The sequence below is a fragment of the Equus caballus genome, chromosome 5 (assembly GCF_041296265.1).
Source record: "Equus caballus isolate H_3958 breed thoroughbred chromosome 5, TB-T2T, whole genome shotgun sequence".
Taxonomy (NCBI): domain Eukaryota; kingdom Metazoa; phylum Chordata; class Mammalia; order Perissodactyla; family Equidae; genus Equus; species Equus caballus.
The window spans coordinates 57,026,637-57,051,273 of record NC_091688.1 but is presented as its reverse complement, the minus strand read 5'-3'; the positions used below and the strand labels follow the sequence as shown (position 1 = coordinate 57,051,273).

At 34.2% G+C, this 24,637-nt stretch overlaps 1 protein-coding gene across 10 annotated transcripts in view; it reads left to right on the top strand.

Annotated features, from left to right (window-relative positions):
- The window catches only part of MAN1A2 (mannosidase alpha class 1A member 2), a 209,322-nt gene that overhangs the window by 79,223 nt on the left and 105,462 nt on the right, over nucleotides 1–24,637 (top strand). For all 10 annotated transcript variants that reach the window (XM_070267135.1, XM_070267139.1, XM_070267136.1 and 7 more), the window contains exons 5-6: nucleotides 2,230–2,310; nucleotides 16,132–16,226. In XM_070267135.1, coding sequence (XP_070123236.1) covers nucleotides 2,230–2,310; nucleotides 16,132–16,226 — 176 coding nt within the window. The remainder of the gene's footprint in view (nucleotides 1–2,229; nucleotides 2,311–16,131; nucleotides 16,227–24,637) is intronic.

The window sequence follows — 24,637 nt, the reverse complement described above, 5'->3', positions numbered from 1 at the left end:
CCTACATCAGTATTAAACTATCTTAACTACAGTATTTTTATAAGAAGCTTGATATCTATATCTGAATCTTGATATCTGATCTTGTTCTACTAGGAAATTATCTTAGTAATTCTTTATTCTTTTAAGCTCCATAAAAGTGCATTGAAATTTTGATGAGGATTGCATTAAATTTATGGATTAAATTGGAGAGAATTGGTATCAGTGCAATTTCAAATACTCCTGTTCATTAACATGACAGCTTTATTATGTCTAATAATTCACTGGCATATCATTGTATTGGTTGGCTCAATCAGGAACCAGAACTATACTATTTATTTTAATTAGAGGATTTAATGTTTAAATTGTTAACCAAGTAATGAGGAACTGCAAAGGGAATATTGTGGTATTACAAGAGATAGTAACTACAGTAAACAGCTACCACCCCTGGCACTTTGAGAACAATGGGAAAAGGTTGGAATCATTAAAATTTAGTAGTTTGGGACTCTGTTTCTGGTGTCTTAGGGGTTCTTAGAAGGGCTCTCTCAAAGCTGGGACTCAGACCTCTGAGGAGGGGACACCTAGCTAGAGTTTGGTATCTCTAAGGGCCGCAATGAGACTGATTTGGGGAATATGTATGTGTGGGAGGGGAACTGTAACCTGGAACCAACTCCCAATGTGAAGCCTGACACAGGAGTGAGTTTGACAATTCTGCAATAGTGGGTAGACCCGTTTGGTAATCATAAAGTGAGTCAAAGGGATATTGGTAGGCGATGACATCTGAGAGGTTGTGGGGAATCTGATTATGTTGGATTTTATCAGTCATTTTACTCTTGAGTGTAACCAGAAATCGTTGTAAGGGTTTGCACAGAGTAGGAACCTAGACTGACTTAAGATTTACAAGGCTTACTCTAGCTATGGGGTGCTGAATGAATAGAGTGTAGGCAAGAGGGTAAGGATGGAAGCAGGGAAACTGGATAGAGGGTTATTGTTCTGGTGAGTGATAGAGGCCCTCCTTGCTTTTTCTCTTCCTCTGTGTATTTAGTGAATGTCTGCTGTGTGCCCTGCAGTATGCTATATATTGGGAATATATGAAGTAATAGAAAGCACTTTGCTTTCAAGGATGGGGTGGATTGACAGTTCTGTTACTAAAACATGACAGCATATTGTGGACATTCTATCTTAGAAAAATAGACTTGTGTTAGCAAGTGATGTGTTCTGCCTATGAGTGTTGAAAAGACTTCAGGGTAATATATATTTCCTTTTAATTTTCATTAAATATTAATTATGAGTGTTATTTTTATATTAGTCAATTGTGTATAATCTGTGGATTCTTTGATCATATTCTCTGTCACTTCTACTTTTCTTTCCATGTATTAGAATTTTTTTTTATATGCATTTCTAAATACAAGAATATAGGCTCTATATAGTAAGTTTATTAATAGTGCTATATTTGTGGCAAATTTCCTTCTGTTTGTTGTTTGCCTGTTAATTTTGTTCATGATTTTTTTCTTATAAGTAATGTGTGTTATGGGAACATTCAGTCTTTCATCATTTATTATCAATAAATACTATTGATTTTATGCTTACCAAGTGCTTGTTTTCTCAAGAAAGTTTATATACTGTCACATTTTTTCTGTTTTTTGTTGTAATTTTTCTACATTTATTTCTAAATCATTTGGATTTCATTTTAACATATATGTGAAATGAGTATCCAAATTAATTTCTTACCTAGGAGCCAGTTTTCTCAGCATTATTAACTGAAAAATCCATCATCCTACCATTATTTTTGGTGCCTCCTTTAACATTTATTGTTATTATATGTACCAGGAAAAGTATTTAAAATTCATGAGGAGAGAGAGGACTAAAATGGACAGTGTACTGTAGTGATAGAACAGAAGGGAGGGGACCAGAAGAGAGGGTGCTACTCCGGAATTCAAGAAGTGGAGGATTTCATGAGGAAGGGAGAATAGTTAACAGCATCCAGTATCTTGATAATTTCACAATAATCTGTACATGAAAATGGCCCATTGGTTTTGGCAGTTAGGAAGCTGTGGTGACGGTAATAATAGAGGAGCTTCAGTAACATTAACACACGGGAGGTGAGATTGCAGTTGGATGAGAAGTGAAGATGTAGAAAGCGGAAAAAACATTCTCCACGGGATGTTTGAGAGAAGTGTATGAAGTATTGAAAATATTTTGCAAACTGTAAAGCTTTATGTATGTGTGAATATTGTCACTATGTTTTCACAGAATTCAGAGGTGTCTGTGTTTGAAGTCAACATTCGATTTATTGGAGGCCTCCTTTCAGCATATTATCTTTCAGGAGAGGAGGTAAGCAAAATCAAGTAATATTTTGTTTGCTTTGGGGAAAGGAGTTGTGAATAGGATTTAATAAAATGAAAAATTTCCCTAGCAGCATATTGTTTTTCTGAATTGTCTAATATTGAAGTAATCTAAAGGTTTGCTGGAAGAGGTGGATGCTTCAGGTAGAACTGTTCCTTGGGAATAATGATTTTTCCATTTTGAGAATCTCAGTCAAACATAAATTTATCACACATCCCAGCTTTATGTGCACCACGTCTCCTTTGCAGGAGCAATCCTTCTCCAGAATTTTGCCGTTGCAGTTAATTACATGGTTGAAACAAAGGGAGAAAAGAAATTAAGACCTGAATTAGGGAATGAATCAGGAAGAATGACTATGGATCCTCCTAAGACCAAATATTAATTAATAAAACTGCCTGTTTAGAAATTGAATTTATTGCTACATATTAAAAAAAACAAAATATAACAAGAACTCTGAATCCTCCTTTCTGGAAGTCTTGGTGTAATACACACAGACACACTTGAGACCTATGGTGATGGAGAAGTGGGTGTGGGAAAATCCTTTTTACTACTCAGGTGGGTTAAAGGATGGGATTGGAGAATGGGAGAAAGAAACTAAAGGAAGAGATTCTAAGTCATTTCTATTTCATTTTCTGAGAAACTACTTAGCCTATATATTTAATTGGTTAGTCTAAATGATTGTAAGAGCTCTTTGCAAATTTAAGAAAATTCATCTTTTGTTGTATGTATTGTAAAGATGGGTTTCTATGTTGTCTTTACTTTTGTTTTGTTTTGTGTGGTTAACTTTAAAGTAGTCGTTTTTAGGATTTTTTCCCTTAAAACTTCTAGACCTTGGTCCTTAGAAAGCCTTCCCTATGTCTGTGTTATTACAAAACAGAAATCCTCATTTTTCTTCTGGATTTTGTGATTTTATATGCTTATATTTAATCTTATTTCATCTGTCTTTGCTTGTGTGTGAAAGAGTGAGGTATTCATGTACTACTGTTTTTTAGAAGAAATATGTTTGAAGATGCTGATATTTAATAGATAATATTAGATAAATAACATTTATTGTGTAATTTTACTGTTAGACTTTATTATGGGACTTGGTTAAACCTCCAAGCTATCTTTCTATTGTCAGGACACTTCAGTTCACATTTAATAAAATAAAAAGAGTGATTTATGCTCTGATGAAGAGTTTTTCAAACTTCAGTATGTATCGGAATCACATAGGGTGTCTTATGAAAGTGGAGATTCCGAGTCCTACCCACAGGACTGTGATTCAGTTGGTTTGGTGTGGGGACCATTATTTATTTCTATCAAGTACTCCTTATTAAAGGAGATTTTGGAAGTGGTGGTTCCATACTTTGAGAAACTCTGACCTAACTTATATGAATAAAATCATTGTAAATTTATTTATTTATTTATTTATTATTATTTTTTAAGATTTTATTTTTTCCTTTTTCTCCCCAAAACCCCCCGGTACATAGTTGTATATTTTTAGTTGTGGGTCCTTCTAGTTGTGGCATGTGGGACGCCGCCTCAGTGTGGCTTGATGAGCAGTGCCATGTCCGTGCCCAGGATTCGAACCGACGAAACACTGGGCCGCCTGCAGTGGAGCGCTCGAACTTAACCACTTGGCCACGGGGCCAGCTCCTGTAGATTTATTGATAGGATTTTTTTGTCAGGCTTACTGAGGTATTGCCTATTATTACATAGAGCACAATTCACCCATTTTAGTGTATACCTCTATGAGTTTTGACAGTACATACAGTCTGGAAACCACCAGCGCAATCAAGGTATAGAAGAATTCTTATCATGCCAGAAAATTCCCTTTTACCATATTACAGTCACCCCATCCCCTACTGCCGGCCTCTGGTAAGTACTGATCTGTTTTCTGTCCCTACAGTTAGGAATACTGGGTTCTTTCAAGTAGCACAGTGCATTTGAGATTTATTGATGTATTTATTAGTTCATTTCTTTTTACTGCCATGTGGTATTCCATTGTGTGGATGTAAGTCAGTTTATCCATTCACCAATGGATTTGTTTTTAGTTTTGGAGATTATGAGTAAAGCTACTATAAACATTTGCCTGTAGATTTCTGTAAGACCATAAATTTTCATTTCTCTTGGGTAAATATCAAGAAGTGGCATTGCTGGATCAAATAGTAAGTATATATTTAACTTTGGAAGAAACTGCCAGACTCTTTTCCAGTAGTTGCCTTCCATCCAATAGTTGTCTTGATATTGTGAGTTTCTTTATTATTTTTAGCTATTCTAATAGGTGTGTAGTAGTATCTTCTTTTCATTTTGCTTTTCTCTAATGACAAATGATGTTGAGCACCTTTTCCTGTGCTTATTTACCATCCATATATCTTCTTTATTTGTCTGTTCAAAGTTTTGGCCATTAACATTTTTTGTTTGTTTTCTTACTGAATTTTGAGAGTTCTTTGTATAATCTGGGCATAGATATTTTATCACTATGTGTTTGCAAATATTTTCTCCCTGTCTGTAGCTTATCTTTTCAGTGACTTAGCAGTATCTTGTGAAGAACTGAAGTTGTTACATCTTGAAGAAGTCCAGTTTATTAGTTTTATCTTTTATGGTTCATGCTTTTGGTATTATATTTAAGAACTGTTTGCCTAATCCAGGCTCACAAAGATTTTCTGTTACATTTTCTTCTAACAGTATTGTAGTTTTACTTTACTTTTACTTTTAAATCTGTGGTCCATTTTAAGTTAAATTCTATGTATGCTCTGAGGTATAGGTTGAGCTTCATTTCTTTCCATATGGATATTCAGAAATTCTAACACCATTTGTTGAAAAGACTATCTTTTCCCTATTTAATTGGGTTTGAACCTTTATTGAAATCAGTTGACCGAGTGTGGGTCTCCTTCTAGACTCTGTTCTGTTGATCTGTGTGACTGTCTGTTTGCCATTATCGCACTGTGTTCATTATAATGGCTTTATGGAAAGTCTTGAAATCAGCGTGTTTGAGTTCTCTGGTTTTGCTCCTTTTCAAAGTTGTTTTGGCTATTCTAGTTACTTTTATTTTCTATATAAATTCTAGAACCAGTTTGCTGATTTCTACAAATGTCCTCCTGGATTTGGATGGAATTACATTGCATTTATAGTTAAGTTTAGGGAAAATTGGTGTCTTAACCATATTGAGCCTTCCACTTTATGAACATAATATATCCCTCTATTTATTTAGTGCTTCTTTAATTTTCCTCGTTGGTGTTTCTAGTTTTTAGCATACAGATCTTGTACATGTTTTGATAGATTTATACCTATTTTATGTTTTGTGGTGCTGTTAAAAGTGGCACAATATTTTTTAATTTCAATTTCCAATTATACATTGCCAGTATCTATAAATACAAGTGACTAAAAAAACTTTTAATAAAGACTTAGTTTTCAGCTGGCTCAAGGCATTTTGTTTCTCTCTAGATAACCTCCTGATATTATCATTTAAGAAAAATTTTGGTAAAACGTACATAACGTAAAATTTTCCATTTAACCTTTTAAAAGCATACAGTTTAGTAACATTAAAGCAACATTCAGGGGCTGGCCTAGTGGTGTAGTGGTTAAGTTCATGTGCTGTGCTTCAGTGGCCTGGGGTTCACTGGTTGGGAGCCTGGGCACAGACCTATGCACCACTCATTAAGCCATGCTGTGGCAGCATCCCATATACAAAATGGAGGAAGATTGGCACAGATCTAGCTCAGCAACAGTCTTCCTCAAGCAAAAAGAGGAAGCTTGGCAACAGATGTTAGCTCAGGGCCGATCTTCCTCACCAAAAAAAAAAAAGAGAGACCATTCACATTGTTGTGCAATATACAATTGATTTTTATATTGACCTTGTACCCTGAGATTTTCCTAAATTCACTAATTAATTTTAGTCACTTTTAAATAGATTTTAGTAGATTCTTTGGGAATTTCTTTGTAAACAAGCGTGTCATCAGTGAATAGAGATATTTTATTTCTCTGTATAGAGAACAGTTTTATTTGTGTGGTTCTTTTATTGCTTTTTCTTGCCTTACTGCATTGCCTAGAACCTCCACTATGAAGTTGAATGGGAGTGGTGAGAGTGGACATCCTTGCTTGGTTCCTGATCTTAGGGGAAGAGCATTTAGTCTTTTCACCATTAACCCTAATGTTAGTGATAGGTTTTTTGTAGATTCCCTTTGTCATCCTGAAGAAGTTCCATTCTGAGATTTTTTTTTTTATCATGAATGGATGTTGAATGTTATCAAATGTTTTTATGGCATTTAATAAGATGATTATATGATGTTTCCTCTTTATCTGTTGATATTATGAATTGCATTGATTGATTTTTTAATGTCATACCAACCTTGCATTTTTGGGAAGAAACCCCACTTGGTCATGGTGTATTATCCTTTTTATATATTGCTGGAATTGATTTAGTAATGTATTGTTGATAAGTTTTTGCATCTGTGTTCATGTAGAATATTGATCTAAGTTTTCTTTTAATATGTTTGTGTGTGTATGTGTATATTTTGTTTGAGTAATGCTGACCTCACAAAATGAATTAGGAATTGTTTCCTTCTTTTTTTAACTGGAGAAGTTTGTGTATAATTTGTATTATTTTTTCCTTAAATGTTTGGTAGAATTCCTCAGTGAAGCCACGTGGGGTTGGAGTTTTTGTTTTTGTTTTTCCTCCTAAGTTTAAAAGGTATTCAGTTCTTTCAGTAGATATAGTACTGTTCAGGTTGTTTCTTCCTGAGTGGTTTTTGTAGTTTGTGTGGCTTTTTTAGTTTGTGTATTTCAGGGAATTTGTTTCCTTAAGTTGTCTAATTTGTGGACATAAAGTTGCTTGTTATATTCTCTTATTATCCTTGTCATATCCGTAGGATCTTTAGTAATATCCCCTATTTCATCTTCTCTTTTTTTGTTGGTCTGACTACAGGTATATTAATATTACAATATTAGTTACAATACAATATAAATAATATTCTTTTCAAAGAACTCATTTTTGGTTTTATTAATTTTTCTCTGTTTTTGTGCATTCAATTTTATTAATTTCTGCTTTTATCTTTATTTACTTCCTTCTGTTTGGGGTTAAGTTGCTCTTTTTTTCTAGTTTCTTACGTTTGGAGCTTAGATCATTAATATGACAACTTTCTTTTTTTAAAGTATAAGTATTGATGTCATAAGCTTGCTTCTCAGCCCTTCTTTAGCTGCATTCTGTAAATTTTGATATTTTCATTTTCCTTTAACTCAAAATATTTTCTAATTTCTCTTCTTACTTTCTTTTTGATTCTCTATTTAGAAGTGTGTCATTTAATTTCCCAATATTTGAGGACTTTCAAGATATCTTTCTATTATTGATTTCGAGTTTAATTGTTCAATGGGCAGTGAATAGAGAACAAATCTATTGAATTTGTTGAAGGTTGTTTCATGGGCCAGAATATGGTCTATCTTATAAAGAAAGTGTGAAAGGATGTGTATGTGTATTCTGCCGTGATTGGGTTAAAATATCAATTAGGTCAAGCTAGATAATAGTGTTGCTCAGATCTTCTGTAGTTTTACTAATTTTCTGTCTACTTGTTCTGTCAAATACTGAGTAGAAGTCTTGAAGCCTCCAACTATAATCATGGATTTGTCAGTTTCTCCTTTCAGTCCTATCAGTTTTTACTTTATGTATGTTGGAGGTCTATTCTTAGATGTGTACGCATTTAGGATTGTTATGTTTTTTTGGTGAATTGATTCTTTTATTGTTTTTTAATTTTTCTCTTTGTCTCTGGTCATACTTACTGTTCTTAAGTCTAGTTTGATACTGATAGAGTCACACTGGCTTTCTTTTAGATAGTGTTTGCGTGGTATATCTTTTAACCTATATGTTTTTATCTTTTAAGTTGGTTTTCTTGTAGAGAGATTTGGCAATCTGTTTTTACTTTGTGTTAGACCATTTGCATTCAGTATAACTGTTGATACAGTTATATTAAAATCTACCACTTATTTGTTTTCTGTTTGTCCCATCTGGTACCTCATTCTTATTTTCCTTTTCTCCTGCCTAAATTTGTATTATTTTTTGTGATTCGATTTTATCTCTATGATTGACTTCCTATTTATACCTAAAGTTTTTTTAGTGGTTGCCCTTTGTTTACTATGTACATTTTAATTAATCCTGGTCTACCTTCCATCAGTATTATACTGCTTCATTTGTATTGTAAGAACCTTGCAACAGTATATTCTCAATTCTTTTTTTTCCGCTTGTTGCTGTTTGTTATTATACATTTTTTTAATGCTAAAAACCCATTGTACATAGCTGCTAATTTTTGCTTTTGATGGTCAATTATTATTTAGAGCTATTGAAAATAAGAAAAGAATAGGCCTTTTTTTAATCTTTTCAATCATTTTCATTGGTTTTCATTTCTCTATGTAGTTCAGGTTTCCGTCTGGTATATATTCCTTTTGTGTGGAGAGCTTCCTTAACATTTTTTGTAAAGCAGGTCTGCTGGTAGTGAATTCTCTCAATTTCTGTTATTCTGAAGGTCTTTATTTCTTCTTCATTTTTGAAAGATGTTTTCTTTGTATGTAAAATTTCGGTTGGCAGTTTTCCCTTTCAACCCTTTGAAGGTACCACTGCACCGTCTTAGAGTTTGCAAAGTTTGTGATGAGAAGTCTGCTTTAACTTTTTGTTCCTCTATATGTCATATGTCGTCTTTGTCCTTTGGCTGCCTTTAAGATTTTCCGTTCATATTTTGTTTTTTGTGAAGAGTCTGAATGGTTTTACTTACCCTTTTTTTGGAGGGGCGAGTAGGACTCATTTATCTTGCTTGTGGTTCTCTGACATCCTTAGATCTATGGTTTGATGTCTTTATTTTTGAAAAAGCCTCGGTCATTGTCTTTTACATATGTTTTTTCTGCCTCCTTTCTCTTCTTCTGGGATTCCAATTACAAATAGGCCTTTTGAGATTGTCTCAGAGTTCTTGAATTCACTGCTTTTTTTTTTTTTGTCCCTCTCACTGCTTTTTTTTTTTTCTCCTTGTGTTCCAGTTTGGGTAATTTTTATAAACCCGTCTTCAAGTTTGCTAATTTTTTTCTCAGCTCTGTTGAATCTCCTTTGGAACCTGTTGAAGGCATTCTGCATCTCTGTTACCTTGAGTTTTTAAAAAATTGTTTCTGGTATTTCCATTTGACTTTTACATTTTCCTTTTTTCTGTTAAAATTCCTCGTTGTCTTCATGCTTGTTTTCCACCATATCCACTAGGTCTTTTTTTTTTTTTGACTATTAAATCATCAAGAATATAATTGTATCTTTCTAACATTTTGAGTTTCTATATTGGCCATAGGAAGTAAAGGGATGAACTACTGCTTCTTCAGCAGTTTTCTTTTTTTTTTATTGAGGTAACATTCATTTATAACTTTATGTAAATTTCAGGTGTACATCATTATATTTCAATTTCTGTGTAGATTACATCATGTTCACCATCCAAGACCAGTTACCATCCATCACCATACACATGTGCCTAATCACCCCTTTTGCCCTCCCCTCTTCCACCTCCCCCCTTCCCTCTTCCCTCTGGTAACCACCAATCCAATCTCTGTCTCTGTGTGTTTGTTTGTTGTTTTTATCTTCTATTTATGAGTGAGATCATATGGTATTTGACTTTCTCCCTCTGACTTATTTCACTTAGCACAATATCCTCAAGATCCATCCATGTTGTCACAAATGGCCAGATTTCATTGGTTTTTTTCATGGCTGAGTAGTATTCCATTGTGTATATATACCACATCTTCTTTATCCATTCTTCCCTTGATGGGCACCTAGGTTGCTTCCAAGTCTTGGCTATTGTGAATAATGCTGCAATGAACAGAGGGGTGCATGTATCTTTATGCATTCATGTTTTCGTGTTCTTTGCATAAATACCCACCAGGGGAATGGCTGGATTGTATGGTATTTCTATTCTTGAATTTTTGAGGACTTTCCATACTGTTTTCCCTAATGGCTGCACCAGTTTGCATTCCCACCAGCAGTGTATGAGGGTTCCCTTTTCTCCACATCCTCTCCAACACTTTTTATTTTTTATCTTGTTAATTATAGCCATTCTGATGGGTGTGTGGTGATATCTCATTGTAGTTTTGATTTGCATTTCCTTAATAATCAGTGATGTTGAACATCTTTTCATGTGCCTGTTGGCCATCTGTTTATCTGCTTTGGAAAAATGTTCAGATCTTTTGCCCATTTTTTAAATTGTGTTGTTAGTTTTTTTGTTGTTGAGATGTATGAGTTCTTTATATATTTTGGATATTAACGCTTTATCAGGTATATGGTTTGCAAATATCTTCTGCCGATTGTTAGGTTGTCTTTTCATTTTGTTGATGGTTTCCTTTGCTGTGCAGAAGCTTTTTAGTTTGATGTAGTCCCAATTGTTTATTTTTTCTGTTGTTTCTCTTGCCCAGTCAGACATGGTACTTGAAAATATGCTGCTAAGACCGATGTTGAAGGGTGCACTGCCTCTAGTTTCTTCCAGAACCACTAGGTTTTTTAACATAGTAATCATAGTCGTTTTAAATTCTGTCTGTTTCAACCTCACTGAGTCTGGTTTGTCACTTGCTTTGTCTCTAGAGAGTGGATTTTTTTTCCTGCTTTCTTAGATATTTCATAATTTTTCATTGAATGACAAATGTGTATTTGGATGGGACAGTAAAGACTAATATGTATGCCTGAATAGCATGCCTGTGCTGTTAACACTGGGAGTTGAGTCAGTTTAGTTTGAAGTTGAACGAGGTTTGGGTTTTTTATTGCTAAGGTTAATTGCAATGTACCACCAGCTTCAATTCCTCTAACATTACCTTGTAATTAGAGTGGGCTTGGTTTGCAGGCAAGTTTTTCTTAATAATCTTGCTGTACCCTCCACTTTAGTCATTCCCTGTCTGGCCTCGGGGAAAGTCTGTCTCTACACCCTTGCTCCTCCCCCAGCCATGGACTGCTGTTGCTTGTTACTCCATGTTTCCTGCCCTTTATGTCCGTACTCTTTTTCTGTTTTGATCTCTATATATTGGAAGCCATGAATTGACACCAGTAAATGGCTTTAATTCTAGCTCTCTGCCTTTTCATATTTCTCTTTCTTTTTTCTGATATTGAGAAACCCATCTCCTCTTATTCCTAACGTGTTTAGCTGTTTGTTTAATCCTGCTGTAGGAAACCAGTTTCGTGGCCTTGCTAGGCTGCTGCCGTGTTTAGTGCATCTGCCTCACGTGAACCCCTCAGACGTCTCTCCCCTTTGTTTGGCTGGCTTCACTTTCTGCATGTTGCTTCTAACTTGTCTCCAGGACCTTGCTGCCCACCCTAGGCATAACTTCTTGGCACAGACCCCTAACTTCAGGAGCTTCTGGAGTGAAATATTAAACAATGAAAGGAGGAAGAAAATGGAGCTATTTTGATGCCTTCAATTTCAGAATTTCTTTTCCATGTTAGACATTATAACAGGGCCTTGAGATATGAGAGCATTTTTTTCCCCTTACTTTCATTCTTATCTATGTAGAGGACTATGTAGAGGAAGTACTAAGTTTTTTTGGGTATAGTTGACATACTGGATTAATTTTCATATCAAAAGGCATATGATTCAGAATTAATTATGAGCAGCTTATGAAGGAGAAGCATCAGTCTTGGCTGTTTCACGTTAGCCTCCCTGTCTGAAGGTTGAAACAAAATGTTGAAATTTTGGTTTTGCTCTCGCTGTAGGAAAACACAAGAAATGCTGAAAAAATATGTGATGTTACCAGTATTTTCATTTTTGCCATTTTTATGCCTCAGACCTCAAGAAGAAACATTTTGGAGTGGAGGGACGCATGTGTACCTTAGAGTTAGAGGTGTGACTCCCTATTCTGCCTCCCTTTCGTAAGGATATCTGGCAAATTATTTACCTTCTATAACTTAACTTTCTTCATCTCTGAAAATGTGCAAGAACTCATTTGAGAGTTGTTGTGAGGATTAAATTATGGGAGAGCACCTAACATAATACCTGAGTCAATAGATACTACTTTACTTTTCTTTCTCCTTTGACTTTTTCTTACGTGGTAAATATTCTGTGTTTCTAATGGATGGGGAATCTTTTATTTAACAATAGAAATGATAAATTAATTTCTTGGAATACAGTCTATTCTACTAAAAAGTAAATAGAACATGTTTTACTTTTCTGGTTTTCTTATATAATAGGATTTTACTGGCCATTTTGCTTTTCTACTTGATCATTTTACATTGAAAGCTCTGGTCCATATTTATTCTGGGAAACCAACAAAAAATCTCTGCGATCTGCTCAAAATAAATAAAACATAGAAAAATAATTTGAATATGACTTTATTCTAATACTAGATAGACAATAACTTCCTACGTCTTACATAAGCCAGAAAACTAACTATAATTTGTAACGTGGCTTATGCCTTTCTTATATTAAGGTAGTATGTAACTAGAATAATGAACATTTGACATGCATTCTGTTTTCTTATATTGGGAACCAAATGAGGGTTATATGCCATCCTAACAAAGTGTTCCTCTCTCCTGTTGATTTATTAATGTCATAAATGTGAAGCTTTATTATTTTATTTTCTTAGGACAAGGCTATTTATGTTAAATATTCACAAGTTAAAAAATCTTGATGATTTATTATGTTTATTTGATGCCAGTTTCAAATATATGGCATTTCTTTTACAGGATTGTCTCTTCTCATTTTTTAACGTTTATCAAAGTGGCATCCCTGCCTGAGTCAGATGATAATATAATTTATGTGGATAACTGCTTCTGAAATCTCTCAGATGAAAAAGAGAAATGGTTATGTGGAGCTTAATACATTTCACAGATAATAAAATCAAAATAAAAGAAACAACAATAAAATCTTTCTTTACCAAAACAAATATTCTCTATTGCCTATATAGGTAGGATCATTTCTGAATAAGTTCAGAGATATTTTCTAAGACAAATAGGATATCTTTTTTTTTTTTTTTGAGGAAGATTAGCTCTGAGCTATCTGCTGCCAATTCTCCTCTTTTTGCTGAGGAAGACTGGCCCTGAGCTAACATCCATGCCCGTCTTCCTCTATATGTGGCACGCCTACCACAGCGTGGCGTGCCAAGCAGTGCCATGTCTTCACTCGGGATCCAAACCGGTGAACCCTGGGCTGCCGAGAAGTGGAACGTGTGCACTTAACCACTGTGCCACTGGGCCGGCCCCCTAGAATATCTTTTTTTGACCTAAAGTCTTTTAAGTAAAGTTCTAAATAAAAACAGAGAAATGTTAGAGTGTTGATTTTCCTCATTTAAATATTAGCCATTATTGTCCTTATTGCACTAATTCTCATTTTATTTTTGAAAAGCCTGACTTTGCTCCAGAAATTGCTGCCATTTTCACTGAAAATTCCATCTGTTCGTTTTCTATAGATGTGCTGGTAATTGGGCAAAACTTTCCAGTAAGCTTTGCTGACCCAGATAACATTTTTAAATATACTCTCCAGCATTTTCCTCTTAAATGTGTGAGTTCATCTATACATTTGTATACATTCATACATGTTTAAAGTCACAATAGTAATACCAATTCGTGTGTCATAATTGCAATTACAGTTACTGGTTTGACAAGTCGGAAGACAGAGTTTGGAGCTACCACAGAAATTAGAAATTATGGTTTGAAATCCAGGATAAAAGGGAGTCACAGAGGAGGAGCCCCCAAATTCTGCATGTATTAAGCTATGTATTTAGACCACAATGTTTTATTTCCCTTTATGTTTACAAAGCTATACAGTAATTTTCTGAATGAAAACTCTCACCTTCCACATTCTCTGTAAAGAACTTGAAAGCCCAGCTCAAAGATTATTTGTTTTCAACAACTCTATTGAGGTTAATTTACATACAGTAAAATACACCCACTTTAAATGTATAGTATGTAATTAAATGTATAGTTTGAATTTTAACAAATGTATGATAGCTGTTGGAGGGAATACAAATGATACGACATAATTTGGCAGTGTCTGGTAAACATTTAAAACTTAAAATACTCTGATCCTGTTAACCGACTTCTGGGAATCTATTATCTAAAAGTAACTACTTGAATACATATAGTATACTTAGAAGGATATTTAGTTGCACTAGTGTTTGTAGTAGCCAATGTTTGGAAATACCTGAATTGTTACATCTGTTACGATAGAGTACTTTGCAACTATGAATGTAAATTTGATATATTTTAACCAGGAAAAATATACTTGATATATCCAGTGACAAAAGAAAGTTATAGACCAAGAGTTCTAAGTTATAGCTGGGGGTGGGGGTGGGGGTAGTTGTGTGTGTTCCATTCATCCAGTTAGCCATTGTGATATTTTGGGCAAGAAATAATGGCAGCTGGAACTAAAATGGGTTGTAGAGATGAGAGATATAAATGGTTTCAAAGGATTTGGGAGGCAAATTCAAAAGGATTGGGTGATATTTTAGAGGGGGAAATGAGGCAAAAGGAGGAGAAACCTGTCTCCAGGTTTCTGGGTTTTGGTAGTTGACTGATGGTTGAACAGTGATTAGATAGTGAACATTTTAAAAATAGTAGGTTGAGAGAGGAAAGTTTTCAGTTCATTTTAAGTATTTGGAGCATGAGGGGATTTTGCTATATGTTCAAGTGGAAATAGGCAGTAGACACATGTAATGGATCTGGTACTCACTGGAGAAGTCTTGACTGGTGACGTAAATTTGGGAGTCACTTGCTGTGTAGCTGATAATTGAAACAAGCACATGTGAAATTGATCAGGGAGACACTTTAGGATAGGAAGAGAGGGGACCTAGAATCAAGCCTCGAGAAACACAACATTAAAGGTCAGATATGAGGAGGAGGAGTCAGTGAAGGAGGGAGGGGAATTGTAGGATTATTGAACACAAGGGAGACAAATATTTTAAGGAGGAGCTGGTGAATAATGACTGAAAATGCTCTTTGCTCATATGTGTGGCTAATACTTAGTAGGAGCTGTTTCAGGGGAATAACGGGGACAGAAGAATTAGAATGAGTGAGTGGTAGGAGAGGAAATGGACACAGGAAGTTAGACAACTTTGTGAAAATTGGAAAAGATACTTGTGTTATTATGTTAGTAGCAGGAAAAGATAGAGTAAAAATCCAGCTACTTAAAAATCATATGTATGGGGGCTGGCCTGGTGGCATAGTGATGTTTGCATGCTTTGTTTCGGCAGCCTGGGGTTTGTGGGTTTGGATCCTGGGCAGGGACCCACACACCGCTTGTCAAGCCATGCTGTGGCAGCGTCCCACATACAAAGTAGAGGAAGATTGGCACAGATGTTAGCTCAGGGCCACTCTTCCTCAAGCAAAAAGAGAAAAATTGGTGACAGATGTTAGCTCAGGTGCCAGTCTTTAAAAAAAAAATAATAATGTGGTTAAATCTTGATGGAAAATGTTGAGACATAAACATGCTTATAGTAATTCAAGGGCATTTATCCTGATTGGGTTGTGTCTCTCTCTCGCTCTCTTTTTCTTTTTTAATATTTCTACTAAGCTTTTATACTGTGGATGAAAATTCCACAGCTTAATCTTTTCTCTTAGATTTTTTTGCCAGCTGGAAATGCAGATAGTATCAACATCAAAACTAAGACCTTCCCTTTCAATTAATTGTAGTTTTAAGCCATTCCATCTTGGGTAGCTTTCCTCAATATCCAGTTTGCAAACATTTTCTCTGATTGCTGTGTGTTCCAGGTACCAAGGAGATGCCTTTTTTACCCCTTTACTTCTGTGTATCAGTATATTGAAGTAGCGTCCTTTAAGACGTTAGCAAATACTTATTGATGGCTATAATTTATGAACATTCATGCTTTTTATCTCAGATATTCAAGATTAAAGCAGTCCAGTTGGCTGAGAAACTCCTTCCTGCCTTTAACACACCTACTGGGATTCCCTGGGCAATGGTGAATCTGAAAAGGTAAATTCTATTTTTATGTAGTTATCTTGTTTTTAAGGAATTAGATTGAAGGCTGGCCTAGTGATGTAGTGGTTACGTTCATGCGCATTGCTTCAGTGGCCTGGGATTTGCTGGTTTGCATCGCGGGCACAGACCTACACACCGCTCATCAAGCCATGCTGTGGTGGCATCCCACATAGAAGAACTAGAAGGCCCTACAACTAGCATATACAATTATGTACTGGGGCTTTGGGGAGAAAAAAAATAAAATAAAAAAGGAGGAAGATAGGCAACAGATGTTAGCTCAGGGCCAATCTTCCTCACCAAAAAAAAATAAATAAATAAAAAAATTAGAGATTAACTGATTTTTTGACCTTTTTAGTTATAGAAATTTCTAACGATCTGCCTCCACCATACTTTTTAAGACGTAAATTGTTTTTCTCTGCATATGTGCAGAAGGATATTTCTTTAAAATGTTTTCTAATTTTTTAAAATATGTTCTTTACTTTGAAACAGTTCACCTGCCTTAACTGTATTCTAGTTTCTGCTGCTTGTATCTCTAAGTTTAGATTTCTCTTCCTCTCTTGTATGGTTATATATGTTTTTTTTATTTGCTTATTCATTTCCATTTAGTGCTGTAATGTTTTCAAAGTGCTTTCCCTCTCTTGCTTTTTGTACCCTACCTGTTGATCTTCTAAGTCAAAATGGAATGCAGTATGCCTTAAAATCAGGGCTTCCTGTTGCTGAATGCCTTATAGTGATAAGGGAAGACGTAATTTGTGATGTTGACTGTAGGATCCTTATTATAGTATTTACACTATTGAAGTTCAAAGTGAGCTCTTAAAACATTCTTTGCAATCTGTTTTGTTCTAATAGAAAGCACTGGTTTGACTTAGAAATAGATGAGATGTTTTCTTTAGACAACTTTGTAAGTCATGCAAAGATATGCAATAAAATTTGAATAATGTCAACATATTTTAACTTGTATTTAAATTATTTATGCTGACTGAAATTTTTGCTGCTCATTTTTTCTCCAAATGAAATTTATTATTCATTTTAATGTTGAAGCTTGGAAATTATGTGAAAATTTGACTTTTAGGTTTCTTTCCCCCAGACCCTTTAGAATAAATTTAGGAGTATTTATTTTCTGTAGACGTGGTTCTGTGACAACTTTATTTGAAAAAACTGATCTATTTTAGTTATTTTTTTCTAATAGAGGACTTTATGGAGTTTAGATTTACACTGAGAAATCAGCATTTAATACTGAACATGAAGTCTAACTTTACTATTCTCTGATTTCGTGCACTATGTATAATGTAAATTACCTCCTTGTGAGGAAGAAGCTGCCTGGAGTTCCAGAGCAACCTCCCCAAAAGGATATGGCCAAACGGTGGTGTGTACATACCTGTTCTCTTTCCTTAGTTTCATGACATATTTTCTGGTGTTTCCTTCAGTACCACTGCAGAGTCATATAACTCTCATAGATAATAGGAAATTAAATTAATTTAAAATTTAATTCTGAGATGAAGAAAGACTGCAGGACTTTTTTTTTTTTTTTTTTCTGTGTAGAAGAAGAGAACTGAAAAATCGAGCTTAAATTGCAAAACTTCAAACTTAGATTGAGATGAAAGAAAGATTTTCAAGGATCATATCTTGAACATTTTATAAGTTTAATTTTCACTTAGTTTCTTTGTATACATACAAATACGTATTTTACTTGAGTTTATAGATTATAAATAATTATTTACCTAAGTTTTAAAGGTCATTTTTTCCTTTTTTTTGGTTGAGGTCTACACATATCCCACACATATGCCTTCGTCCTCTCTTGATGCCTGAAGGTCAACCCATGTTCACAATCTGGCATATTTATCTTCTACAATATGATACAGTGTGCAGGAACACAAACGTGTACACTGATGCAACTTTTAAAATGTTTTATGGTTTGTTTGGTTGTCAGCTTTTCTACTTATTTTTGTCACTCAACACTATCTCATAGACTATCTCATATTCCGGGTCATCTGAGAAAGCTTTAAGTCAGTCTTTGGGATGACAACTTATTGGAACCTAGAGTATATTATCATACATAGGTTAGGTAACCTATCCATAGGTTATACCGTAATTTATCCAGTCAGTTCCCTATCAGTGGTAGTTGTTTGTTTCCATTATTTTGCTACCATAAACATTGTTACAATTGTACCCTGTTATATATGTGCTTGTGTAGTGGGGATTTTTCTCTGAAAGTGATCCTCAAGAATGTGATTGCTGGATCACAAGACATGTCTTTTTCATTTTTGTGGGACACATTCTAAAGTGTGGGATTGCTGGATCAAAGACTATGTGTATCTTTAAATTTAATAGTTACTCCCAAAATGTTTTCCAAAAAGACTGTAGTTCATCATGTTTTCACCTGCAATGTATGAGAGTGTTTAAATGCCTGCAGGTCTAAGTTCTGTTTACTTTTTGACAGACAACAGATGGCTATAAAGTATTATTCATTGTTATTTTCAGCCTAATAAATTTGAGCATCCTTTTCATAAATTTATTGGACACTCAGATTTGCTTTTTTTGTGACTTATCTATTCCTAAGTGTTGATCGACTTGTCTTTGCAGAAGTGCTTTGTAGATTTTAAATTAATTCTTTTTTCCCTGTTGTACTACTTGTCTGTTGTCTTTATTTATAATAATTTTTCATTCTTAAGTTTTAGATTTTTATCTATTCAAATGTGTCTTTTGTAACTTTTGGGTTTATAGTCTAGGTTAAAAATATTGTCTCCACTTATATCATATAGTCTTTTAGATTTCCATAAAATGTTTTTATAATATTGCGTTTTTAAAAAAATTCATCCAATATGATGTAGATTTTTCATCAGTTGCCTTATCAGATTGAGGAAGTTTCTTCTATTCCTGTATCACTGAGAGTTTTTATCATGAATGGGTGTTGAGTATGGCCAGATACTTCTTTTTCTTCATATAGGGAGATGATCATATGATTTTTCACCTTTATTCTGTTAAATGCTAAGTTACTTATTAGATTTTCAAATGTTAAACCAACTTTGAATTCCTGGGATATTCCCTGGCCATAATGTATTATCCTCTTTGTATTTAGCTGTATTTGGTGTTAGAGTTATCTGGCCTCATAAAGTGAAGTGGGAAATAGTCTTTCTTCCTTTATTTTCTGAAAACATTTGTGTAACACTAGTGTTACTTCTTCCTTAAGTGTTTGATGGATTCACCTATACAATTATCTGGGCTGGAAATTTTCTTTGTGGTAAGGTTTTGATAAATTCAACTTTTCTAATATATATATAATGGCTATTCAGGTTTTGTTTACATTTTTTGTCAGTTTTAATTAATTGTATTTTTAAGGGATTTCTCTGTTTCACGTAAGTTATCAAATTTTTTGGTGTGCAGTTCTACGTATTACTTTCTTATGCCTTTCCTGTTTCTAGGCTTTGTAGTGATAACCTCTCTTTCATTCCTCATTTTGGTAATTTGTGTTCTCTCTTTTTATCAGTATGGTTAGGCTTTTTTCACTTTGGTTAATCTTTTTAAAGAGTTAACTTTTGTTTTTAGATACATTAAGTTAGCATTAGTTCTATCTTTTGTGTTTTCTGTTTCATCAATTTCTGCTGTAATTTTAGTATTTCCTTCCTTTTCCTTATTGGAGTTTGATTTTGTGTTTTTAGGCTTTTTTACATTGGAATCATGGCCTTTGATTTTAGACCTTTCTCTTTTTTATCCCCTAATAAGCACTTTTTCCTGTAAGAATTTTAAAGCTATAAATTTCCCTCTAAGGACTACTTTGCCTGCATCCTAGAAATTTTAATATGTTGTTTTTTCATTATCAAAAAATATTTTCTAATTTCCCTTGGGATGTCTTCTTTGGCACATTCAGTTGTTTATAATTGTGTTGTTCAATTTGTCAAATTTTAGATTTCTTAGGTATCTTATTGTTTTGATTTCTAATTTAATTGTGATCAGAGAAAATGCTCTATGATTTCAGTCCTTTTAAATTTATTGCAACTTATTTATGGCTCAGTATATAGTCTTTGTTGATAAATATGTAGTCATGCATTGCTTAATGACAGGGATATGTTTTGAGAAATACGTCGTATGTGATTTTGTTGTTGTGTGAACATCATGGAGTGTAGTTACACAAACCTAGATGGTATAGCCTACTACACACCTATGCTATATGGTACTAATCTTATGGGACCACCATTGTATATGTCGTCTGTCATAGACCGAAACATCATTAGGCAGTGCGACTATGCTTGATTGTATATTCTGCAGTTGCTGGGTGTAGTGTTCTACAATATCAGTAAGGTTAAGGTAGTTGATGTTGCCTGTCTTTCCTGATTTTTTATTATTTAAGTTAATCAATAAATTAATTAATTGAATTAACTAATGGTATGCTTGTTTTATGAGTTACTGAGATGAGATGTTAAACCATTCCAACTATGATTGTGGAATTGTCTACTTCTCTATTTCTGTAAGGTTTTTCCTTCATGTATTTTGAAGCTTTATTCTTAGGTACTTACACATGTATGATATGTCTTTCTGATTTCATCCTTTTATCATTATAATGTGTCTCTCTTCATTTCTGGTAATAGTTTTGTCTTGAAGTTTGTTTTATCAGATGTTAATGTAGCTACTCCACCCTTCTTATGCTTACTGTTTTCATAGTATATCTTTTTTTACTCATTTATTTTCAACCTCACTGAATTGTAATAATTATAGTCCTTCTTTTGGAGACAGCATATAGTTGGATCTTGCTTTTGTTTTTCAGTCTGACAATATCTGCCTTTTAGTTGGAATGTTTAATCCATTAACATTTAATTTAATTATTGATGCAATTTGATTTAAGTTCTCTGTTTTTTCTTCATTTCTCTTTTCCTAACTTCTCTTGAATTAACAAATATGTTTTAGAATTCTGTTTTAGTTTATCTATTAGTGTTTTTATTTATTTCTTAGCTTTCTTTTAGTGATTGCTATAGGGATCACAGTATACATAATTAAATTTTCAGTTAACAGAGTTAATACTGTACTACTTTATGTAAAGTATAGAAACATTTCAACCATACCTGTCCGTTTACACCCTTCCTCCCATCCTTTATGTGCTATAGTTGTCAAGTGAATTACATCTAATATACTATAAATCTCAAAATACATTGTTAAAATGTTTGTTTAAATAGATTTATTTCAATGAAATTGAGAGGGATAGTAGTCTAATATTTATTCAGGTGTTTACTATATCCAGTGCTCTTCATTTCTCTTGGAAGATCTGAGTTTTACTCTAGTATCACTTCACTTCAGCTTTAAGAACTTTATTTAGCATTTCTTGTAGTTCTAATCTGTAGGGGTGAATTCTTACTGTTCTTTGTTTGGAAAAGTCTTTGCGTTCATTCTTAAAGGATATTTTCAGTGTATGTAAAATTTTTGTTTGATGGGTTTTTTCTTTCTATACTTTAAAAGATGTTGTTTGGCTCTGATCTAGTTTCCATTGTTTCTGATAAATAGGAATTTGAATTGTTGTTTTAATAATATCTTTTTTCTCTGCATGCTTTGAAGATTTTGTCTTTATTTTTGGTTTTCAGCAGTTTGACTAATAAGATGGGCCTCAGCATGGTTCCTTTTTTTGCTGCTCCTCGCGCATGCTACTTTAGCTTTGCTGAGTTCATATGCAGAATTGGGGGCGTCTCCTCTCCAGGATTCCTGCTCCCTCTTTCTTCAGCAGCTGTTATTGCTTCGAACACTGGCTTCTGATTCTTCAACAAAGAAAGTCTGCTAGTTTCTATCAGATTTCAGCTGTTCTGCCTATTTTGGACTTTCTTTGGCCTAAAAGCTATAAGAAAATGGGTAACTTACCCCATGGTTGCCTATTTTCTTAGGTCTCTACCGTCCTCAGAATCTGCCTGCTTTTGTTCATTATTCAGTGACTTCAGGTCACTGTCGTTTTGCGTTTTGTCCAGAGTTTATAGTTTGTTTTTCTGCAGGGGAGACTAGTTCAGTCATTAGGAGATTTCAGGGTCATAATTTGGAGTAGAAATTAGAAAAATTTTGATAGATTTATTCTTAGATTCTTGACTTTTTAAAAATGCTATGATAAATGGTATTATTTTAAAATTTTCATTCTCTCTTTACTGCTGGAACATAGAATATGACTGCTTTTGTAAAGTTATTTCGAATTCAACAATCTTCTTATTTTGAATTCTCTTGTTCATATCAATAATTTGAGGTTTTTTAACATTTCCTTTATATACAGTCATGTCATGTGTGAATAAGGACAGTATCTCTCCACTCCCCCTTTTACTGTATTGGCCAGGACCTTAGAGTACATTATTGAATAGAAATAGTGATCAAGGAATTCTCAGTAGAAAGTGAGATTTTCACCATTAAGAATGATGTTAGCTGTTGATTTTTTTGTAGGTAACTGTTATCAGTTTAAGGCAGTTCTATTTATTTCTAATATTTTAAGATTTTTAAAATAATCTTGTATTGTGGAACTTCTTAAAGCTATTTTTCTGTAGTGATTAAAGTTTTAAGAATTTTGTTCCTAAATCATTTTATTGCAGCCATTTATACTGATTTGTTTTCCAATGAGAAACCATTATTATATTCAAGGAATAAACCCAATTTGATCAAGATGTCCTATCCGTTTTTATATGTTACTGGATTTTGTTTGCTAATATTTTGTTTAGGATCTTTGCATCTTATTTTTTTATGTATGAGATTGGTCTGTACTTTTTCTCTTAATCTTGTTCAGTTTTGATATCAAGGTTTGCTTCTCTTATAAAATATGGTAGGTATTGATCCTTCTTTTTCTATTCTCTTGAAGAGTTTGTATAAGAATTTTCTTTTTTCCACAGATGCTTGATAGAAACTTCTGGTAAAGTGACTTGGGTCTGGAATCTTATTTTGAGAAAGTTTTTATACTGCTGATTTAATATCTTTTATCACTTAAATAAATTACATTAGGCAATTTGTTTTCTCTTCACTTAAAGTAAATTTTAGTAAGATATACTTTGCTAGGGCTCTGTCCATCTGATATAATACATTAATTATATCCTTGTATCGTTTACTCTCCATATTATCTGCTATGTATCTTTTTATACTAATATCAGACACTCAGTAAATGATGGTGTTCAATTTTTTTCTTCACACCCCTAAGCAAGATACTGTAGACATTTTGAATGAAATGACACAGTTCTCACTTTCAAAGAACCAGCCAGGGCTACGTGGTTGTGATATTCAGTGGAATGACACATGACAGGTACCTAAATATTATGTTATAATGCAGATGACATCATCGTGCAAGCAACCTGATAGGAGATTGTTGGTGAAAAGGAAATTTACTTTTATTTAAGAAGATCAGGGAGTTTTCATGGATCAGTTTAGTTTGCTTTTGTAAAGGAGTAAGATGTTAGTAGGTGATACAGGTGGGATAGGGCATTTTGAGTGGAAGAAATAGTTTACCCAAAAAGGGATGCAGAGATGAGAAAGTATAGGGGAGAAACTTGGACTTTTAGAGGAAGGGCTGGTGATGAACTATGGGGGACCAGTATATATGAACCTCCAGATGCCTCAGCCAATCCTTTAAGTATGGAGACTTACAAAAGGGCAACAGTGCCATTTCTGTAAGGGGCTCAACTTTTAACTAGAAAGCTCGCTTTGGAGTTACTGAGATAAATTTCATTATCAGGAGACTGAAGGAAGATCTGGAAAGTGTATTTGAAATTCTTCTCTCTGAAAAAGTAGCAAGACGTCTCTGGGGCATAAGTAAAGAAGGCCCTAGACATCATTACTACCCCCTCATTTGTAGGGATAACTTGGGAGACAAACAACATTTTTCTTGGAATCCTTTGCTCTCTTGAAGGCAACAACATTGAAAAGCAATGATACTTTACCCCTGTACTAGATTCAGTCCTTTTGCTATGTACATCCATCCAACAGAGCCGTGCCTGTTTTGTTGACCACTGTCTGCTTAGCACTTAACATGATAACTGCATGCATCGTGTGCAAATAACAGTTATCCCAGGCAGAAGTCTGATAAGCAGTGTTATGATTCTGTCATGGTTGGCAAAAGCACAAGGAATGAAGCTAAGCTGAGTATGCAGAGTAGAAGCTGAGCCAGCAGAAAACCATACATGGAAGGCTTCATTAAAAAGAGAGAAGGAACCGCACAGATTAAATTTCCCAGCCAACAGCTTCAGCATCCTCCACGTAATCCTCAAACTACTATAGCACTGAATTTCTGCATCTTGACCACAGAGGGTTATTCTGTTATCATCCGGTGTTCAGTGAAGGGTTCTAAGAGGAAATGGTCTACTGTGATTAGGGGTAAATACTTAGCTTGGATTGATCTCTCGTTGTTCAAGAAGGAATAAGTGGGTAAAAATTAGGACCTTTAAAAAGATTTTATGCCTTAAAAT